Source organism: Ranitomeya imitator, chromosome 10 (assembly GCF_032444005.1).
Source record: "Ranitomeya imitator isolate aRanImi1 chromosome 10, aRanImi1.pri, whole genome shotgun sequence".
NCBI classification, from domain to species: Eukaryota; Metazoa; Chordata; class Amphibia; order Anura; family Dendrobatidae; genus Ranitomeya; species Ranitomeya imitator.
Window position 1 is genome coordinate 107,336,790 of NC_091291.1, and position 18,836 is coordinate 107,355,625.

Genomic DNA, 18,836 nt, shown 5'->3' on the forward strand with positions numbered 1-18,836 from the left:
CCTGTCTCGGTTGCTGTAGGGTAGCGGGAGGGCTCCATATTCCAGTCTCGGGTGCTGTAGGGTAGCGGGAAGGCACCATATTCCAGTCTCGGTTGCTGTAGGGTAGCGGGAGGGCTCCATATTCCAGTCTCGGTTGCTGTAGGGTAGCGGGAGGGCTCCATATTCCTGTCTCGGTTGCTGTAGGGTAGCGGGAGGGCTCCATATTCCAGTCCAGGGTGCTGTAGGGTAGCGGGCGGGCTCCATATTCCAGTCCAGGGTGCTGTAGGGTAGCGGGAGGGCTCCATATTCCAGTCTCGGGTGCTCTAGGGTAGCGGGAGGGCTCCATATTCCAGTCCAGGGTAGCGGAAGGGCTTCATATTCCTGTCTCGGTTGCTGTAGGGTAGCGGGAGGGCTCCATATTCCAGTCCAGGGTGCTGTAGGGTAGCGGGAGGGCTCCATATTCCAGTTCTGGGTGCTGTAGGGTAGCGGGAGGGCTCCATATTCTAGTCTCGGGTGCTGTATGGTAGCGGGAGGGCTCCATTTTCCAGTCCCGGGTGCTGCAGGGTAGCAGCAGGGCTCCATATTACAGTCCCGGGTGCTGTAGGGTAGGGGGAGGGCTCCATATTCCTGTCCCGGGTGCTGTAGGGTAGGGGGAGGGCTCCATATTCCTGTCCCGGGTGCTCTAGGGTAGCGGGAGGGCTCCATATTACAGTCCCGGGTGTTCTAGGGTAGCGGGAGGGCTCCATATTCCAGTCCCAGGTGCTCTAGGGTAGCGGGAGGGCTCCATATTCCAGTCTCGGTTGCTGTAGGGTAGCGGGAGGGCTCCATATTCCAGTCTCGGGTGCTGTAGGGTAGCGGGAGGGCTCCATATTCCAGTCTCGGTTGCTGTAGGGTAGCGGGAGGGCTCCATATTCCAGTCTCGGTTGCTGTAGGGTAGCTGGAGGGCTCCATATTCCAGTCTCGGTTGCTGTAGGGTAGCGGGAGGGCACCATATTCCAGTCTCGGTTGCTGTAGGGTAGCGGGAGGGCTCCATATTCCAGTCCTGGGTGCTGTAGGGTAGCGGGAGGGCTCCATATTCCAGTCCAGGGTGCTCTAGGGTAGCGGGAGGGCTCCATATTCCAGTCCCGGGTGCTCTAGGGTAGCGGGAGGGCTCCATATTCCAGTCTCGGGTGCTGTAGGGTAGCGGGAGGGCTCCATATTCCAGTCCAAGGTGCTCTAGGGTAGCGGGAGGGCTCCATATTCCAGTCACGGGTGCTATAGGGTAGCGGGAGGGCTCCATATTCCAGTCTCGGGTGCTGTAGGGTAGCGGGAGGGCTCCATGTTCCAGTTCAGGGTGCTCTAGGGTAGTGGGAGGGCTCCATGTTCCAGTCCAGGGTGCTCTAGGGTAGTGGGAGGGCTCCATATTCCAGTCTCGGATGCAGTAAGGTAGCAGGAGGGCTCCATATTCCAGTCCAGGGTGCTGTAGGGTAGAGGGAGGGCTCCATATTCCAGTCCCGGGTGCTGTAGGGTAGCGGGAGGGCTCCATATTCCAGTCCAGGGCGCTGTAGGGTAGCGGGAGGGCTCCATATTCCAGTCCCGGGTGCTCTAGGGTAGCAGTAATTAGTAAACATTTCAAGCCAGTGAAGTGACACTTGGCCTTCATTCTGTTAGGTGATGGGGGTCACACAGTAAAAATTGGTTGGCTAAATTATACAAATCAATGTGTGTGTGTGGGGGTAAGGAGTCTGAATAGCGAATTGCATAGGCCTGCTTTAATAAGTCACTTTTAGGAGTCATTTTATACCATGGGACTCGGGTTATGAATGTGACTGTCTGTGGTAGTGCATTCCAGAGAACTGCTGCAGCTAGAGAAATGGAGACATACTAGACAAGCAGAGGGGGCTGTATTTTGATACCTGCAGGGAAGAAGTAAGGATTGTATGTTATGTGGCTGGCTTGGGATCGAGAACTCTGCTCGTGTTATGTAGCGTGTTGGCCACTGGATGGCAGCACGTGACTACATTGCTGTGTCTGTACTCCTCGCACACATGTCGTCCACGTATCCGGCGTGTACAGTCCACGCAGCGTGTGTGCGGAGATCTCGCCGTGCGTGCCCGCAGTACACGTGTGTGTGAGGAATGCTGAACCTGTCTGTAGGCTCTTTCCTCTTATACGGAAAAACCAATATTGATCGCGTGGTAGAGGAACTTCTGAACAGTACAGTGATGTTTAAATGGCTGACAGCAGGGAACAATAGCTTCCTGACTGCATGTTGGGTACAGTTTTTCTTTTCTCAGCTTGGAGATGGTTTGCAGCAATGACTGACAGGCAGCACAGGATCGGTTTTCTTGGGGTGCATCACAAAATTCAGTTGAAAGCCCAAAACTTGTGTTTTTCATATTCTTAATATTAAATTTTGACGTTTTTAGACTAAACTTCATGAAGACATGTGTGATAAGAGAACATTGGCAACCATTGCCACCCACGACCTGCAGCGGGTGAAGGGACCCTTGTTATATGACGCCAGACCACCGAAAGAGTTCACGGTGAGTTAATTTTCCGGGAAATAGATAATGGGTTAAGGATGGGCCCTAAACTGGGACCTGGGGGCTATCAGTCCTATTGTCAGTGGGGCCTGTCCGGAGCGACTGGACGGATTGGCTAACCCCGGCTGTCATAGCTAAGGAATCTGGAGGAAACACTGTCCTGCCTGGGGCCCTGCTGTCGCTCGCCATGTGTTGTGGAAACCTTTCTTGTCTTCGCAGAATTTGTCTTGCGGGGAAATTAAAGATGTGGTGACGAGACGGAGGACATAAGGTGTGCGTGGAGGGAAGTCATTATTGGGCCTCGTTCACATGGCCGAGTTTTCTGCTTACAATAAAAAAAAGGACCATTTTAATATTTAAATTTTATTTATTTTTTTAATCGGTTAATCAGATTTTATTGTGTGTGCATAAAAAGGAGAAAAATTCTCTCCTGTCTCCCATTATGACAGTCCTTGAAAATCGCACCGCACCCTGAAATCGACATCTATTTTTTTTTTTTTTTTTTTTTTTTTTCGCGGACCCATAGACTCTCATTGCCGATTTTGACCCAGACCCGTGAATGGCCCCATAGACTATCTATCGCAGGTATGAGTGCCATGCCTGAAAGCCACAAATGGCACCCGTAAGCAAAAATCGGATTTGTGAATTTGGGCCTTAAGCGGATCATTCACCAAGATGAACGTCAGCGAGTCTGGTCTATGGAATGTCTACATTATCCCCAAATGACAGATGCTGGGAAACGGAAGGATCGGCCATGGCTGACTCCCAACATATTGGTTCTCATGGGAGGGGAGCTGCCGGCTTACCACCAACCCGCTCTGCATTGGAAACATGCACTCTCGGCCGAGCCAATTTCAGATGTGGGTTTAGCGGTCCTGTGACCATTTGGCCCATATCTATATGATTTTAAAAAAATACCCGACCCATTGAGCTCTTAAAATGTAAAAAAATCAGATCACTGATCTCTTTGCTTCCTCTTTTGGCAATGGGACTTCATCTGACCACTGCTTCAGTCACAGAGATTGGCTGCAGTGGTGATCTTTCCACCTGAGCCAGAAGAAAGGTAGGAGACTGTCTCTTCTGGCTCAGAGAGGATGTGAATGCTTCAGACAGTGATTGGCTGCAGCGGTGACGTCATCAGGGAGACTCGGGACATGGTCAGTGATGCTAGTATCTGTTTTATCCTAAGACCACCATTTGTCTGTTCATCTAGGTGGAAAAGGCTGCACTGGTTTTACCATAATGGTCCCATAAGTCTGATGTTGGTGAGATGGGAAGCCGGTCACTCCTTACACCTACCGTGACTCGCACACTTCTAGGGTCAGGGAGCGCTCGAAATGGAATAATTCTGGGGGCTCTGGCGTGGTCCTGATGGAAGTACTGCGGCTGTGTACAGTACCGGACACTGACAGTGTGAGCGTCGCCTGTTTACAGCGCATGTAGTTTGCCCTGCGGTCCCTGCGTACATCTTTACCGCGCCACTCATGCAGAACCCAGAGTGACCTGTTTGTATAGCGCCTAATGATTTCAGGCTAATCCCGCATTGTCCGACCCTAAGCCGTAGGCCTAGTAGTTAATATTTAACAAGCGGAGTGAAAACACGTAAAACATTTGTCTGGCTTTAGTCCTTGTCATCAGAGGCACGTAGTCAGATATACCTGGAAGCCGGTCCTGTCTGATCGGTGGGCACCCAGCTTCTCATAGAGGCCCGAGCGACATTGGACCAATAGTCTCTCCATTCTGGAAAGCCCCAGAACGGAGGCCACCTCGGTCACGTCTTCATCTATCGCCGTCTAATCACCAATATCAACATTTTCTGAATAATAGATCATACCGCTGAACCGTAAAGAAACAAATGCCAAGGAGCTCCTCCGCCAGCTGAAGTTCGAGGCTGAGGAGCAGAGGAAGCAGAAGAAACGTCAGAACGTATCTGGACTTCACAAGTAAGTTCTGCTCCTTCCGCCTACTGAGATGGGCCACAGATGGGAGATCAAGAATTATTTAATGTTTTTTTTTCTGTGAAACACCTTTATAATACTGAGATAATAAAGTGTATTTACCTCACTGATCCCCTGCAGAACATCGTCCAGCACTGCTTGGGTCCCCCGCCGGTCTCGGACACGTAGCCATTGCAGCCAATTTATCACTGCCGTGGCCAGCTATTGTTTGCAGCTGTCACAAGTCCGTTTTGGACCACACAGGTCATACAGAGAGCAGCAAATTATTGTGTAATGATTACCAGACTCATCATGACCCCTGCAGTCAGTAATTGGCTGCAGTGGTCACAGGCTTCTCGGTACTGAAAAAGTGCGGAGACCGAAAGTGGACCCGTGAAGATGATCTGTGAGCGATCAGTTAGGTGAATAGGACTTATTTTACGGCATCCTTGATGCTTTAAAAAAAACAAAAAAAAACAATTCAAAGGTGGACAACCCATTTAAATGTCTAAGCTCAGTGGTTAGGGATCTCCTTTTTTTAGTCTGATCTGCACAGTACTTTATTTTTTGGTGGGGGACGGAGGAGGCAACGAGACAATATAAAAATAAATTCTGTAATAGTTTTTAATTTCGTACTGTTGTTATCACTTTCTGAAAAGGATTATGATTCTCCAGGTCGTTAGGAGTTCTTCATTTAATTGGTGGAAAAAGAAAAAAAAAAAACTTTAACTAAAAGTTGCATTTTTCTGAGACCCACAGCGTCTCCATTTTTCATCATCTGGGGTTGGGTGAAAGTTTATTTTTTGTGCGCCGAGCTTGTGTTTCTAATAATACAACTTTGGTGCAGATACACACTTTTGATCACCCGTTAATGTAATGTTGCGGTAACCCAAAAAATGCTATTCTGGAGTTTTGATTTATTTATTTTTTTCATTATGCCGTTTAGCGATCAAATTAATTATTTTTATATATTGATCTGGGAATTTTGAACGTGTCGGTACCAAATATGTGTGTATTTTTTTAGTTTTAATTATTATTATTAATTTAGAATGGAGCAAATGGGGGTGAGTTGAGCTTTATTTTTTATATTTTTTAAATATTTTTAAAAACATTTTTTTTTTTCTTTACACTTGCTTCAATAGTCTCCATGGGAGACTAGAAGCTGCAATCATCCGATTGCTTGTGCCTCACACAGCATGGCTTCAGCCCTGCAATGTGTAGCTAAAAATGCTCACTTGCTGTGAGTGCCGGCCTGCTGACCCAGGGTTGTCATGCCAACCCATAAGCGACCCGCGGTCATGTGACATGGGCAGGATTAGTGACGCGCTTCCAGCGCGATCATGTTAAATGCTGATGTCAGAGATTAACAGTGCCATTTAGCATGTTAAACAGCCACAGGTGGATCACAATTCCACCTGCGGCTGTTAGGGGCACATGTGCTGGAAAAGTTGCAGGCTCATCGCTGGAGCCTGCATAAAATGTGGAGAGGCCACCTTGAACGTACCAACATGTCCAAGGTTGAAAGGGGATTAAACAGGTTATCCAGGACTATATTAATTATTTGCTTTTGGCCTAAAAACTAACAAATATATAGTTAACTACCTGACTGTTCTACCCAGCTCCAATCTCTGCCAGCACAGAGTGGTCACAGACCGCTCGTTCCGGCGATCCTTTGGCTTCCATCATGTCAACTAAGCAGCCGCTTTTCTTCCGCTGTGCTCTGTTGACAGGGCGTGACTGACGACGTCATGCTGATTGACAGCTGGCTTGCTGCTCCTTAACTGGGGAGCCTATTGTTAATCAGCATGATGTCGACTCAGCTGAATCGCTGGCTGGAGCGGTCAGTGACGGTTCTGAGACGGCGCCGAGCAGAACAGGCAGAAAGTTGTCTCTGTTAGCAAATACCTGCACGTTAGTTTTTTGGCTCATGTTAAATAAATAATTTGGCCCTGGACAACCCCTTTAAGGGATGATAACTATTAGAATTGGTGAGAATAGAATGGTAGGACCCAGTACGTCGGTCATGTTGGTGATCTGTGGCTGTTTGAGGGGAGAGCTGAATCCTCTCTTGATTATTCGGCCCGGCACAGGGTCACGTATGCATCGCACCACAACAATAACATCGCACCAAGTTGGCTAATCATAAGAGGAGCCAGAGATGCCATTGGCTAATGACAATTCCCACGGTCCTGTCCGGCGGCCGCAGGTTATATTAATGTTTCAAGCATAATGCCTTTGTAGACATAGGTGCACAGTACCATCTTGACATAGGCTGCTGTTAGAGTAACACTGAATGTACCCGAACATCAGGCAAGGGGAACAGTCATGGGGTCATTGTTCAGTCCCAATGCCAACTGCCCAGGGGTTCCCCGGTCACTGATCTCTGGGAAACTTGGTGACTGGAGCCTAGGATGGGAAGCCCCTCTGATCGGGCTGCATTCACTGTTGACTGCGACCATCAGGAGCTCGGCTGTCATTAGCCAGCACCAGCCTTGCACCGCACCATGGAAGCGCCGCGCTGTTCAGGCTCTCATGGGTTGTAGGTCATTAGGAAGATGAAATGTATTGGCGCCTCCTCCATCATGTGTATCCCGAGAAGTAAGCATTTCTCACTCTGCATTATGGAAGATAATGGAAGGAATTGTGCGTCTCGGCCACAAACCCTCTTGAGATGTGCAGCCACATAAGTGTTTACTGTGCCCGTAGTAAAGCTCCGTTTCCCGGCTTCTGCATTATGGTCGGTGGCGACCCACCTGAGGGCCTGTTGTGAATTGTCCACTTGGTAGAGGCGGATGAGTCGGCTCAGTTTGCTCTTTCTGAATAGTGCAGGTGTCCCTGTTGTGTTCAGTTACATAATCCATCTTTGTTCTCAAGGACTAGATTCCTAGAATAAGACGTCACTGAATCCGGCATTCCAGCACCCAAGTGGTTACCCAGCACTTAGGGAGGGCACGGCCGACACGCTGCAATTGTGTGTACCAAGGTGTGTTTACCCGCCTGTAGATCGGACATGTATAGTATTTCATATCTGTCTACAGGGAAGAAAAAAGCTGCTCAAATATCAGCACTTCAGATATTTTTACTGTGCTGGGAAGTGGGTGTGGCGCAGGGGAATGCGGCGCCTGGCCCAGTGTGGCGCAGGGGAATGCGGCCCCGGGCCTGGTGTGGCGCAGGGGAATGCGGCCCCAGGCCCGGTGTGGCGCAGGGGAATGCGGCCCCAGGCCTGGTGTGACGCAGGGGAATGCAGCCCCAAGCCCGGTGTGGCGCAAGGGGAATGCGGCCCCAGGCCCGGTGTGGCGCAGGGGAATGCGGCCCCAGGCCCGGTGTGGCGCAGGGGAATGCGGCCCCAGGCCTGGTGTGACGCAGGGGAATGCGGCCCCAGGCCCGGTGTGGCGCAAGGGGAATGCGGCCCCAGGCCCGGTGTGGAGCAAAGGGAATGCGGCCCCAGGCCCGGTGTGGAGCAAGGGGAATGCGGCCCCAGGCCCGGTGTGGAGCAAGGGGAATGCGGCCCCAGGCCCGGTGTGGAGCAAGGGGAATGCGGCCCCAGGCCCGGTGTGGAGCAAGGGGAATGCGGCCCCAGGCCCGGTGTGGAGCAAGGGGAATGCGGCCCCAGGCCCGGTGTGGCGCAAGGGGAATGCGGCCCCAGGCCCGGTGTGGCGCAAGGGGAATGCGGCCCCAGGCCCGGTGTGGCGCAAGGGGAATGTGGCCCCAGGCCCGGTGTGGCGCAAGGGGAATTCGGCCCCAGGCCCGGTGTGGCGCAAGGGGAATGCGGCCCCAGGCCCGGTGTGGCGCAGGGGAATGCAGCCCCAAGCCCGGTGTGGCGCAAGGGGAATGCGGCCCCAGGCCCGGTGTGGCGCAAGGGGAATGCGGCCCCAGGCCCGGTGTGGTGCAAGGGGAATGCGGCCCCAGGCCCGGTGTGGCGCAGGGGAATGCGGCCCCAGGCCCGGTGTGGCGCAAGGGGAATGCGGCCCCAGAGCAAATGAGGTACGGCAGGATGTGATTGGTGCCAGACACTGCTCCTCTTCAGCACAGTGCCTTTTAATATCTGATGGGCTGCTTGCTATGAATACATTATGGCTGTGGTTGTCAGATGGCATTTCCCTAGCAAAAGTTTATCTCTGAGTTTCTTCAGGTCCTCAAGTGTTTGTCCAACTCTTCTGACTTTTGCATCTGAGAGATGCTCCTGACTTGGCGTCCATCGGATGCTTGGCCAGTATGATACACGTGTCCTATACTAATGAATGTCAGATGCCGAGTATCGGGTGGGGGAGGCCATTGGATTGCTTCTCTTATATTGGGTCTCCTGGTGGGGTAGATGGCGCTACATACATGTCTGTGTATAGAGGTGATGATGGTCCTCTGCTCCCCAGATACCTTCATTTACTGGATGGCAAAGAGAACTATCCGTGCTTGGTAGATGCCGAAAATGCCGTCATCTCCTTCCCACCGATCACAAATAGCGACAAGACCAAGGTACGGTGCTGACATTTCTGTTGTACTTCCTCTGTAGGATGGGTGTATGGTTCTGGTATTCCAGCCACTGACACTTATTCCCAGTCTGTCCCCAACGCCTCCCACTGATGAGTGATAATAGTTATGGTACCAGTGAAATTTGTCACAACTTACAATGTTATATTCAGTACAACGAAGTAGAAGTAGAAAGGAGCACTTACCATCCAGAAGAAATGTTCAATCTTTATTGCGTGATAAATTGTATAGCAAGGTCTCACAGGAGAACGTGGGTGTCACGAGACGACGGCCGTTTCACACTGCTGCGCTTCTACGGGTCCCGTAGAAGCGCAGCAGCGTGAAACGGCCGTCGTCTCGTGACACCCACGTTCTTCTGTGAGACCTTGCTATACATTTTATGCCGCAATAAAGATTGAACATTTCTTCTGGATGGTGAGTGCTCCTTTCTACTTCTACTTCGTTGTACTGAATTTTGGACCCTGTTTTTTCACAAGGAGCACCCAAATCCATAATACTGGCTGAAGAAACGCATGTTTTGTGGTTTTCCACCCAGTATCTCTGATTTAACCTGCTGTGAGTGCAGACTTTGATTCTTAGTTTTGGGTGCTTACAATGTTATATGTTTTCCCAGATCATTAAGTCCACCCGGGACCTTCTCCTCGAGGTGACCAGTTCCAGCAGCTTGCAGATCTGTAAAGACGTCATGGACGCCCTGGTTGCTGTGAGTCCTGCTTTTTACCATCTCTCTGTTCTGTTGCTTTTTTTTTTTGGTATTATACTCTCTGGTCTTCTAAAATACTCTTGGGTAAGAATGTACTTTATGGATCAGGTCCATGACAGATGGTACGTGCTCTGCAGTCTGTAGGAATCCCAGCATCACAGCAGCGGTTAGGATTTATAGGGCCTGGTAATAATGGGAAGTTCTGACCTACTTCTTGTAGGACCCCTGACCATTTGCTTTACAGAGAATCTGCATCCTAAGTGATTAGAAGTCCTTGTGCTACCAATATAGCTCCTACGATTTGCACCTCAGCTGCTGCAGAACTTCACAATACAGTCTTCAACAACTGAGAAACTTCAAAAAACACCTCTGAGTCACAAGTGTTATTCTTTTTCCAGAATTTTTTTCCCCCACTTGTGTCCAAACAGGATCTCGGAGAAAGTGATCTGTATGGAGGAGTCTTTGCTTTCCGTCCTAGTTTTCACTCGTGCCGTTTCTCTGTACAGTGAGGTACCTCAGGGTGCTGTTTCTGGATGTGCTGTGTCTTCAATGGAAATAGGACATTGCCAGGTTGTAATTTCATCTCTTCTGATATGCACAGTGATGTGCCGCCGGCAGTGGAACATCTTTGGCTTGTGATGTGTTGGGAGAGATCTGCTAATGTGCTCTACATATTAACTAGGGCAGTAATGATGGGGGCGTCATTGGGGGCAGATATGAGGGCCTGGTACAGGCGGAGAACCAGGTTGGGGGACAGGGTCTCTCAGAAGCATATTGGTCATTAGACTTGTATCCTGGTTTTGACATTTCCTGATTGGCTGTGGCTCTTGTATAGAGTCATGAGAGATGTCTACCTTCCGAAGAATTGGCCAAACCATAATTAATATTTATGGTGGGGTGCTTTAGGAATCCCATCTGCTCCCCAGAAGGCAGAGCCAATGTTATCTTGCTGGACTACTCTCAAGTGACATGTAGGAAGAACGGTTATGTCCTGGAGATATGGAGGGGAGAAAGCATTGAAATCATGTGAAAGCTGTCCAAATTCAGGTCCGAACAGACTTACAGTAGACGGTCAAATATCTGCATATCCCCATACTGATGGGTCACGTGTTCGCAATCTATACAATGCATGGGACTTTTTTTTATAGTAGTATTATAGGGGGAGGTATGTGTATATAACTATCAAAATCTATTTCTGGAAGAAAAAAAATTAACAATGAAAGCAGTAGGGTCCCCCTTATATCCAAGTTGCACTTACCCCTGCATGTTGGTACACAGTAGGGTCACTTCATAGCAGAGTCACCCGTATTCTGCATGTTGCTACACAGTAGGGTCACCTTCTATCTGAGTCACCCGTATTCTGCACTTTGCTACACAGTAGGGTCCCCTTCTATCTGAGTCACACATCCCCTGCACATTGCTACACAGTTGGGGTCCGCTTCTATATGAGTCACACATGCCCTGCACATTGCTGCACAGTAGGGTCCTCTTCTATCTGAGTCATACATGCCCTGCACATTGCTACACAGTAGGGTCCCCTTCTATCTGAGTCACACATGCCCTGCACATTGCTACACAGTAGGGTCCCCTTCTATCTGAGTCACACATCCCCTGCACATTGCTACACAATAGGGTCCTCTTCTATCTGAGTCACTCATGCCCTGCACATTGCTACACAGTAGGGTCCCCTCCTATCTGAGTCACTCATGCCCTGCACATTGCTACACAGTAGGGTCCCCTCCTATCTGAGTCACACATCCCCTGCACATTGCTACACAGTAGGGTCCTCTTCTATCTGAGTCACTCATGCCCTGCACATTGCTACACAGTAGGGTCCTCTTCTATCTGAGTCACTCATGCCCTGCACATTGCTACACAGTAGGGTCCTCTTCTGAGTCACTCATGCCCTGCACATTGCTACACAGTAGGGTCCTCTTCTATCTGAGTCACATGCCCTGCACATTGCTACACAGTAGGGTCCCCTTCTATCTGAGTCACACATGCCCTGCACATTGCTACACAGTAGGGTCCCCTCCTATCTGAGTCACACATCCCCTGCACATTGCTACACAGTAGGGTCCTCTTCTATCTGAGTCACACATGCCCTGCACATTGCTACACAGTAGGGTCCCCTCCTATCTGAGTCACTCATGCCCTGCACATTGCTACACAGTAGGGTCCTCTTCTATCTGAGTCACACATGCCCTGCACATTGCTACACAGTAGGGTCCCCTTCTATCTGAGTCACACATGCCCTGCACATTGCTACACAGTAGGGTCCCCTCCTATCTGAGTCATACATGCCCTGCACATTGCTACACAGTAGGGTCCTCTTCTATCTGAGTCACATATCCCCTGCACATTGCTAGACAGTAGGGTCCTCTTCTATCTGAGTCACATATCCCCTGCACATTGCTAGACAGTAGTGCCCCCTTCAGTCTGTAAATTGCATTAGTTAAATGTAACCATAAATATAAAAATCCAACCACCTGCCTCCTTGTTCCAAGCAAGTTGTGAGCATCAGTCGTCCATGAAATGAGCACAATTCCCCGGATAGCGCGGTGTCGTCTTCACTCCTTAGTTCCACTAATTGAGGATCTTGCCGTTCCTTTGGAATCCGTTCTATGGTAACACGAAGATTCTCGTCAGACGTGCAATGTCCATCACGAAGTACAGGTGCACGGCTCCCGGGAGCTTCAGGGGAGCAGCTTCTTAAGATAGTAAATTACTGTATTGTTTCATCACCACCATTGTCCATTCTGGTCGAGCCAGTTCACGTCTCCCAAAGCGGCCACTCGCAGCCGAGCAAGGTGCAGCATGGAGCACAGCGTCAGGACTGTGTGTCATATATTATTGTACTGATATTGGTGTTTTTCCTTATACAGAAAATGGCAGAACTGAATAAATTCACTCTGGAGAACAAAGAGGAGGAAGTCACCTCAGACTCGGAGGCTGACAGAGGAGGTGACGGCCATGACCACCCGGCGGCTGCGCCGTGCCCGGACGCGGAGGGCAGCCGCCATCTTGTGTTGGAGCAGGTGCGAGTGGCTGATGTGGACGGAAACCTCAAAGTTTTATACCCTTCAAAAACCGACCTGAACCTGAGTTCTTCATCGTTCGCGGTCGTACGTTAGCAGCGCTGCTCACTACGATCAGTGTATTTATTTTTTATTAACCTTTTATGTTTTACTCTTGTCCTCGCGCTGCCACCCTGCTGTAATTACATCCATACTGTATACATGGTAATAACGCTGCGCAGCCTGATTATTTCTCACAGTTCTTCTTTGGGGGGCAAAGTTGCCTAGCAACCACTTCCCTGCTTTGGGTGACCACCAGTACGAGTCTGTATACCGAGCTGATTGGCTGCAGTGGTCATGTGTATGCTTTAAACGGATTCTGAATACTGAGGAGTCGTACAGGTTCACGTAGAGATCCGCTCTAAAAATCCTCATAAACTGCTGGGAACATTCATCCATTAATTTTTATAGAAAATCCAGAAAATTTTTCATACAAGTTTCTTCTTCTTTTTTTTTTTTTTCTTGCCTTTTAACTTTTTGTTTTTGTACTTTAACTATTTTTTCACTTTCATTTTTACTTTCCTTTTACTTTTTTTGTACTTTCAGGAGTGTTTCCTGTAGCATCTGCTTTAAAAAAAAAAAAAAAAAAAAAAAGGTTGTGTTTTTATTTTTATGTTTTCTAAAACACATTGACGGAAAAAACCCTCCGAAAGCAGATCTGTCTCCAATGAGTGAGGGCTCCGGCTGGGGGGCAGATTGCTGCAGCAGCAACCTTTCCCTAATTTCTTTATCAGCCATCAGATAGTCAGTAACTTGTCAGTATGTTTCTGGAGTGTAGGAGCAATTGGCATTGCGGCTTAAAGGTCTCCTCACCTTGGCATGTCCCTCTCCGCAAGGAGAAATGATAGCCCTTTGGATCCTGGAGTGTAGGAGGAAGCTGAAAAACCTAAAGCTGCTTGTATATGTTGTCATTGGTCCAATCTGAGCCCTCCCAATCCTGTAAGGCAGCAATGTTGACCACCGACCAGTCCTTCTGCCCCCAATACACATGGCGTTTCCAGGCTGAGCCGGTCACTAGGTCACCTCTCGGGGTAATCCTAGAATTGTGCATTTCCTGGTGCGCTGTCCAGGCAGCGACACACCGGAGCTATTGACTTCTGGGTGTAACAAAGGCCTGGGCATTTGGTAACAGTAGTTCCTGGCACCGGATTGTGCAAGAGCGAGCGAGACTTGGCAGCAGAATATGTTTTGTCTCTGCTCTGTTCCAGGCATCGTGTTCTCTAATCTCCAAGAGCCGTTTATTCTTTTTTTTTTTTTTTTTCTTCTTATAAGACCGGGTACAAATGTTTGCTGCCCTTAGAGATCGGCGTGGCATAAAGTGGTGCATTGGGCGCAAAACGTTCTCTGGGCTTTAATGGTCTGCATCATCGCTGCGGTGCATTGTGTACATGTGGGGCTATAAATGAACACTGCAATCACACAGCTTTGTCAATTGAACATGTACCTTTTCTTTTTTTTTTCTCCTTCCCCTTATGGGAAAGATTCTAAATTTTGGCAAAATTGTGATGTTCTCACTACCTCGTTTCGACTGCAACACAAACAACTTTGCAATTGCAAAAATCCCAAGTGTCCTTGTTCCTTGGCATCAGGGAAAGATGGACGTTTTCCAAAAGGCACATAAAACGTTATAGCCCCTTCCTTCCCAGGGTTTGGGCCTCTACCAGTTATCTGCCCATGTGTTAAATAAAAACTGGAACTCCCCTTTAATCCTCACCTGTTGAGTAACTATTTGCTCTTGTAATAATGGCTGCTGGTCAGACGTGACTTGGATGAGTAAGGAAAGGATGCTATTGTCCGGCTCGGCTTCTGTACGGGGGGACGTTCTATCAGGACATGGCACACACGTCCCATATTGTTTTCTTTCTTTGTGTGATATGTGACTGAATCAAACAAGATTTGGGGATGCTAAGATTTTATTTTTTAAAGTAATTGCACAAGTATGGCCACTTTCTACCAGAAACAGCGCCACTCCTGTGCATGAGGTGGGTCTGGTATTGCAGCTTTGTTTCTATCTAATATTGCGGGTTCTAGACGAAAGAAGTGGGAGGTCATAGAGCCTCTGCCACCTCCAAAGCAAAAAGCGGCTTCTGTCACACACAAACTGGGATATTTTTTTTATGATGGCTATGGATTCATATACTGTTATTGTACTAGGGCTCTGTTTAGTCTGTGACTGCCCCCGTGCAGTGGCATACATCAAGGTACTCTCAAAATATATGCTCAAAAATATAAAGGGAACGCTAAAATACCACATCCTAGATATCACTGAATGAAATATTCCAGTTGCAAATCTTTATTTGTTACATAGTGGAATGCGCGGAGAACAATAAAATATAAAAATGATCAATGTAAATCAAAATTAATATCCCATGGAGGTCTGGATTAGGAATGATACTCAAAATCAAAGTGGAAAATCAAATTACAGGCTGATCCAACTTCAGTGGAAATGTCTCAAGACAAGGAAATGATGCTCAGTAGTGTGTGTGGCCTCCATGTGCCTGTATGACCTCCCTACAACGCCTGGACATGCTCCTGATGAGGCGACAGCTGTTCTGAGGGATCTCCTCCCAGACCTTGATTAAAGCATCATTCAACTCCTGGACAGTCTGTGGTGCAACGTGACGTTGGTGGATGGAGCGAGACATGATGTCCCAGATGTGCCCAACTGGATTCAGGTCTGGGGAACGGGCGGGCCAGTCCATAGCATCAGTGCTTTCATCATGCAGGAACTGCTGATACACTTTAGCCACATTAGACCTAGCATTGTCATGTATCAAAGGAACCCAGAGCACCAGCATATGGTCTCACAGTGGATCTGAGGATCTCATCCAGGTACCCGGGCAGTCAGGCTTCCTCTGGCGAGCACATGGAGGGCTCCTCACACCATTACTAACCCACTACCAAACCAGTCATGCATGGGGAGGTTGCGGGCAGCAGAACTTTCTCCACAGCGTCTCCAGACTCTGTCATGTCTGTCACGTTCTCAGGGTCAACCTGCTCTCATTCATCAAGAGCACAGGGTGCCCATGTCAAATCTGCCAATTTTTTGTGTTCTCTGGCAAATGGTAGTCGCCCTATACAGTGTTGGGCTGTAAGCAAAACACCCACTTGTGGATGTTGGGCTCTCATACCACCCTCGTGACGTCTTTCTGACAGTTTGAGCAGACACTTGGATGTTAGTGGCCTGCTGGAGGTAATTTTGCAGGGCTCTGGCACTGCTCCTGTTCCTCTTTGCACAAAGGAGGAGATAGTAGTCCTGCTGCTGGGTTGTTGCCCTCCTACGGCCGCTTCCACGTCTCCTGGTGTACTGGCCTGCCTCCTGGTAACTGCTCCATGCTCTGGGCACTGTTCTGACAGACACAGCTACGCTTGCCACAGCAGCTCACATTGATGTGCCATCCTGGATGAGCTGCGCTACCTGAGCAACTTCTGTGGGTTCTAGACACCGCCTCATGTTACTATACAGGACCTCTAGGGGTGAGAGCAATAACAAAATGCAAAAGTGACCAAAACAGCCCAAAAGGAAGATAACAGAGAAATAGTCTCTGTTCACCCCCCTGCAAAACCAGTCCTTTATAGAGGTTGTCTTGCTAATTGCCTATCATTTTTACCTGTTGTCTGTCCCATTTGCACAGCAGCAGGAGAAATTTACTCACAATCAGTGTTGCTTCATAACTGGACAGGTTGATATCACAGAAGTGTGATTGACTTGGAGTTACATTGTCGTGTGTGTTCCCTTAATTTTGTTGAGCAGTGTATATTGTGACCCATGTTTTAACAGAGCTTAAATAACAAGTGCCCCCCCGCTCTGCTGACTCCATAACTGCACCCCCATCGGGTGCTTCATCCTCAAGCACAAAGCCAAATGTCCTTTGGCGTGGTGTAAAGCCGCCACTACTGGACTGTGGGGATGTTTTTCAGGGTTTGGTTTAAGTCCCTTCCAAGAGAAAACATAATACTTCAGCACTGAACATTTTGGACAACTGTAACCTTGAAGTTTAGGGAAGGCCCACAGACATGGTTGGAGGCGATGGGTGGAAGAGTATGACCGGCCGCCCCAAGCCCGGACCTCAACCTCTTCCAACACCTTTACGATGAACTATAAAGTCGGAGTCACACTAGCGTATATTCTCACATGCAAGAGACTCGGGCCGATTATGCTAATGGCGCTCGGTTCAGAGTTTGGGCTGAGTGTCATTGATTCTCTCTCATGAGAGATTGGTATCACAGGGGCATAGAAGATGGAGAACTTAATTTCTCCATTGTCTCTGTGCATACATCGGCCATGTTATACATCAGTGTGAGCGATCACTGACTGAGATTGTGAGCCCGACTTCTCCAACATCAGTGTCAGACCTCATAAATGCTCTTCTGGATGAAGGGGGTAAATGTTCCCACAGAAGCCTCCAAAGCCTTGTAGAAAGGCTTCTCGGAAGAGTGGAAGCTGTTATAACTACACAAATCAACTCCATAGTAATGTCTATGAAACAATGGAAGATGAGAATGGCTCCTGTAGTTGTAATGTGGAGGTGTCCCAATACTTTTGTCCTTTTATAATGTGTTTTCTAAGTTGCCTATTAATTCTAGATTCATTGATGCATTTAAAAAAAAAAACTATAAACACTCATAAAGTTAAAATTATTACGAAAGAATATCCTGGAGTCCACATGTTCATGTGTGTAAAAACCGCTTAACGGCGGCTTTACCTGCATGCCTATAAAAGATGATGGATTATCTGCCGGTGTAAGGTGCCGAATGTCCACAGTACCGGGCCTGCATTAATCATGATGTGTGCTAGCTCATGCGATCCTCCACAGAAAGAAGAGAAAGGATCTTGAGTTTCCTGCTGACGTCACTGGAGGCTATAAAATGAATAGGCGTTTTGTGTAATGAGCACAGATCATCCACCACACACAATGAGCAGCAGCTCAGGTTGAGAGTTTGTTTGCAGTTCCCTGGAGAAGTGAAATCCTTTTTTTTTACGAGCTGCTAAACGGCAAGATGCTGCCGCAGAGAAAAGTGGCCTGGTCTGATAAGAAGAAGAAACCGAAAAGTGAAATGGCTTTGGGAAAATGTGGATTAAACCATGGGAAAGATTCTTCTTATCCTGCAAATCGTTTCCATAAAACATCCGGCTATAGACCACATGAAAGTAGGAAAATGTCCTACTGTGAGGTGACCTGCTCAAGCCTGGCTAAACGAGGACCTTCAGGAGCTGGGAGGAATCTCAGGAAGAATGCTATGTCCCAAAGTCAGTTCCTACCACCCATCAAATCAATGGGGACAGATGGCTGCTTATCCAATCAGTCCGGTCTTCTCTTGGGTGAGACTCTATTCGGAGGACCTGTGGATGAAGAGGGCTGGAGGTCAAGCACATTTTCAAGGAACCCGGACAACTTTGAGTCTGGAAATCAACTAGATTCCTTCACTCCAATTTCTTCTCCAGGTTGTATCGTCAGTTTTATTACTGGCTCCTGGGAAAACAAGACCTTCGGTTTAGAGAACTTGGTTAGACCAGCGATGAAGAAGACTGAGACCCCAGACCTCCATGGATCTTGTCTACTGGTTATTACCTCGAGGAGTTGTGGTGGAAAAGACTTGAAAGCTCAACAGATGTCTAATCTCACCAGGAGGGCAGTTGGCCAGTCACAGAGATGTCTTAACTGGAACAAGACCACCAGAAGAGGACTCTCAACCTGGAGGGGCTCTGAGGAACCTAATGCTAGAAAGAAAGGTGTAGAGAAACGGTCTTCCGGAGACTCTGCCTTTGGAACTGACACCTGGAGCGAGAGCGCAGAGGTGGACATAGAACTGGGACTAGAAATGAATACACTAGAAATGGACCACTACACCCATCAGAGGATTATTAACTGGATCTTACAAGTTAATGCTGCTTTATTCTCTCCTCACACGTCCGAGACCCTGACATGTCCCCTCACCGAACAGGACACCTCCATTAAGATTGTTTATGATGGCGATTAATAGGCAAAAATGTGGACCTACTGAGTGAAGAACATTATGTGGTTTGATTGTTCTCCAATCTGTGCTGATACTACAACTCCCAGCATACCCTTGTTGTAGGCTACAGTTTCCAACAGCTGGCGAGGAACAATTTGGAGAACATTGT

At 48.5% G+C, this 18,836-nt stretch overlaps 1 protein-coding gene across 1 annotated transcript in view; it reads left to right on the top strand.

The window, feature by feature from the left end:
- The window catches only part of LRRC47 (leucine rich repeat containing 47), a 29,343-nt gene extending 16,462 nt beyond the window's left edge, over positions 1 to 12,881 (top strand). The window contains exons 3-7 of the mRNA XM_069742552.1: positions 2,388 to 2,504; positions 4,332 to 4,447; positions 8,812 to 8,914; positions 9,543 to 9,632; positions 12,518 to 12,881. Of these exons, the coding sequence (XP_069598653.1) occupies positions 2,388 to 2,504; positions 4,332 to 4,447; positions 8,812 to 8,914; positions 9,543 to 9,632; positions 12,518 to 12,766 (675 nt within the window). The 3' untranslated portion in view covers positions 12,767 to 12,881. The remainder of the gene's footprint in view (positions 1 to 2,387; positions 2,505 to 4,331; positions 4,448 to 8,811; positions 8,915 to 9,542; positions 9,633 to 12,517) is intronic.
- The last annotated feature ends 5,955 nt before the right edge of the window (positions 12,882 to 18,836 follow it).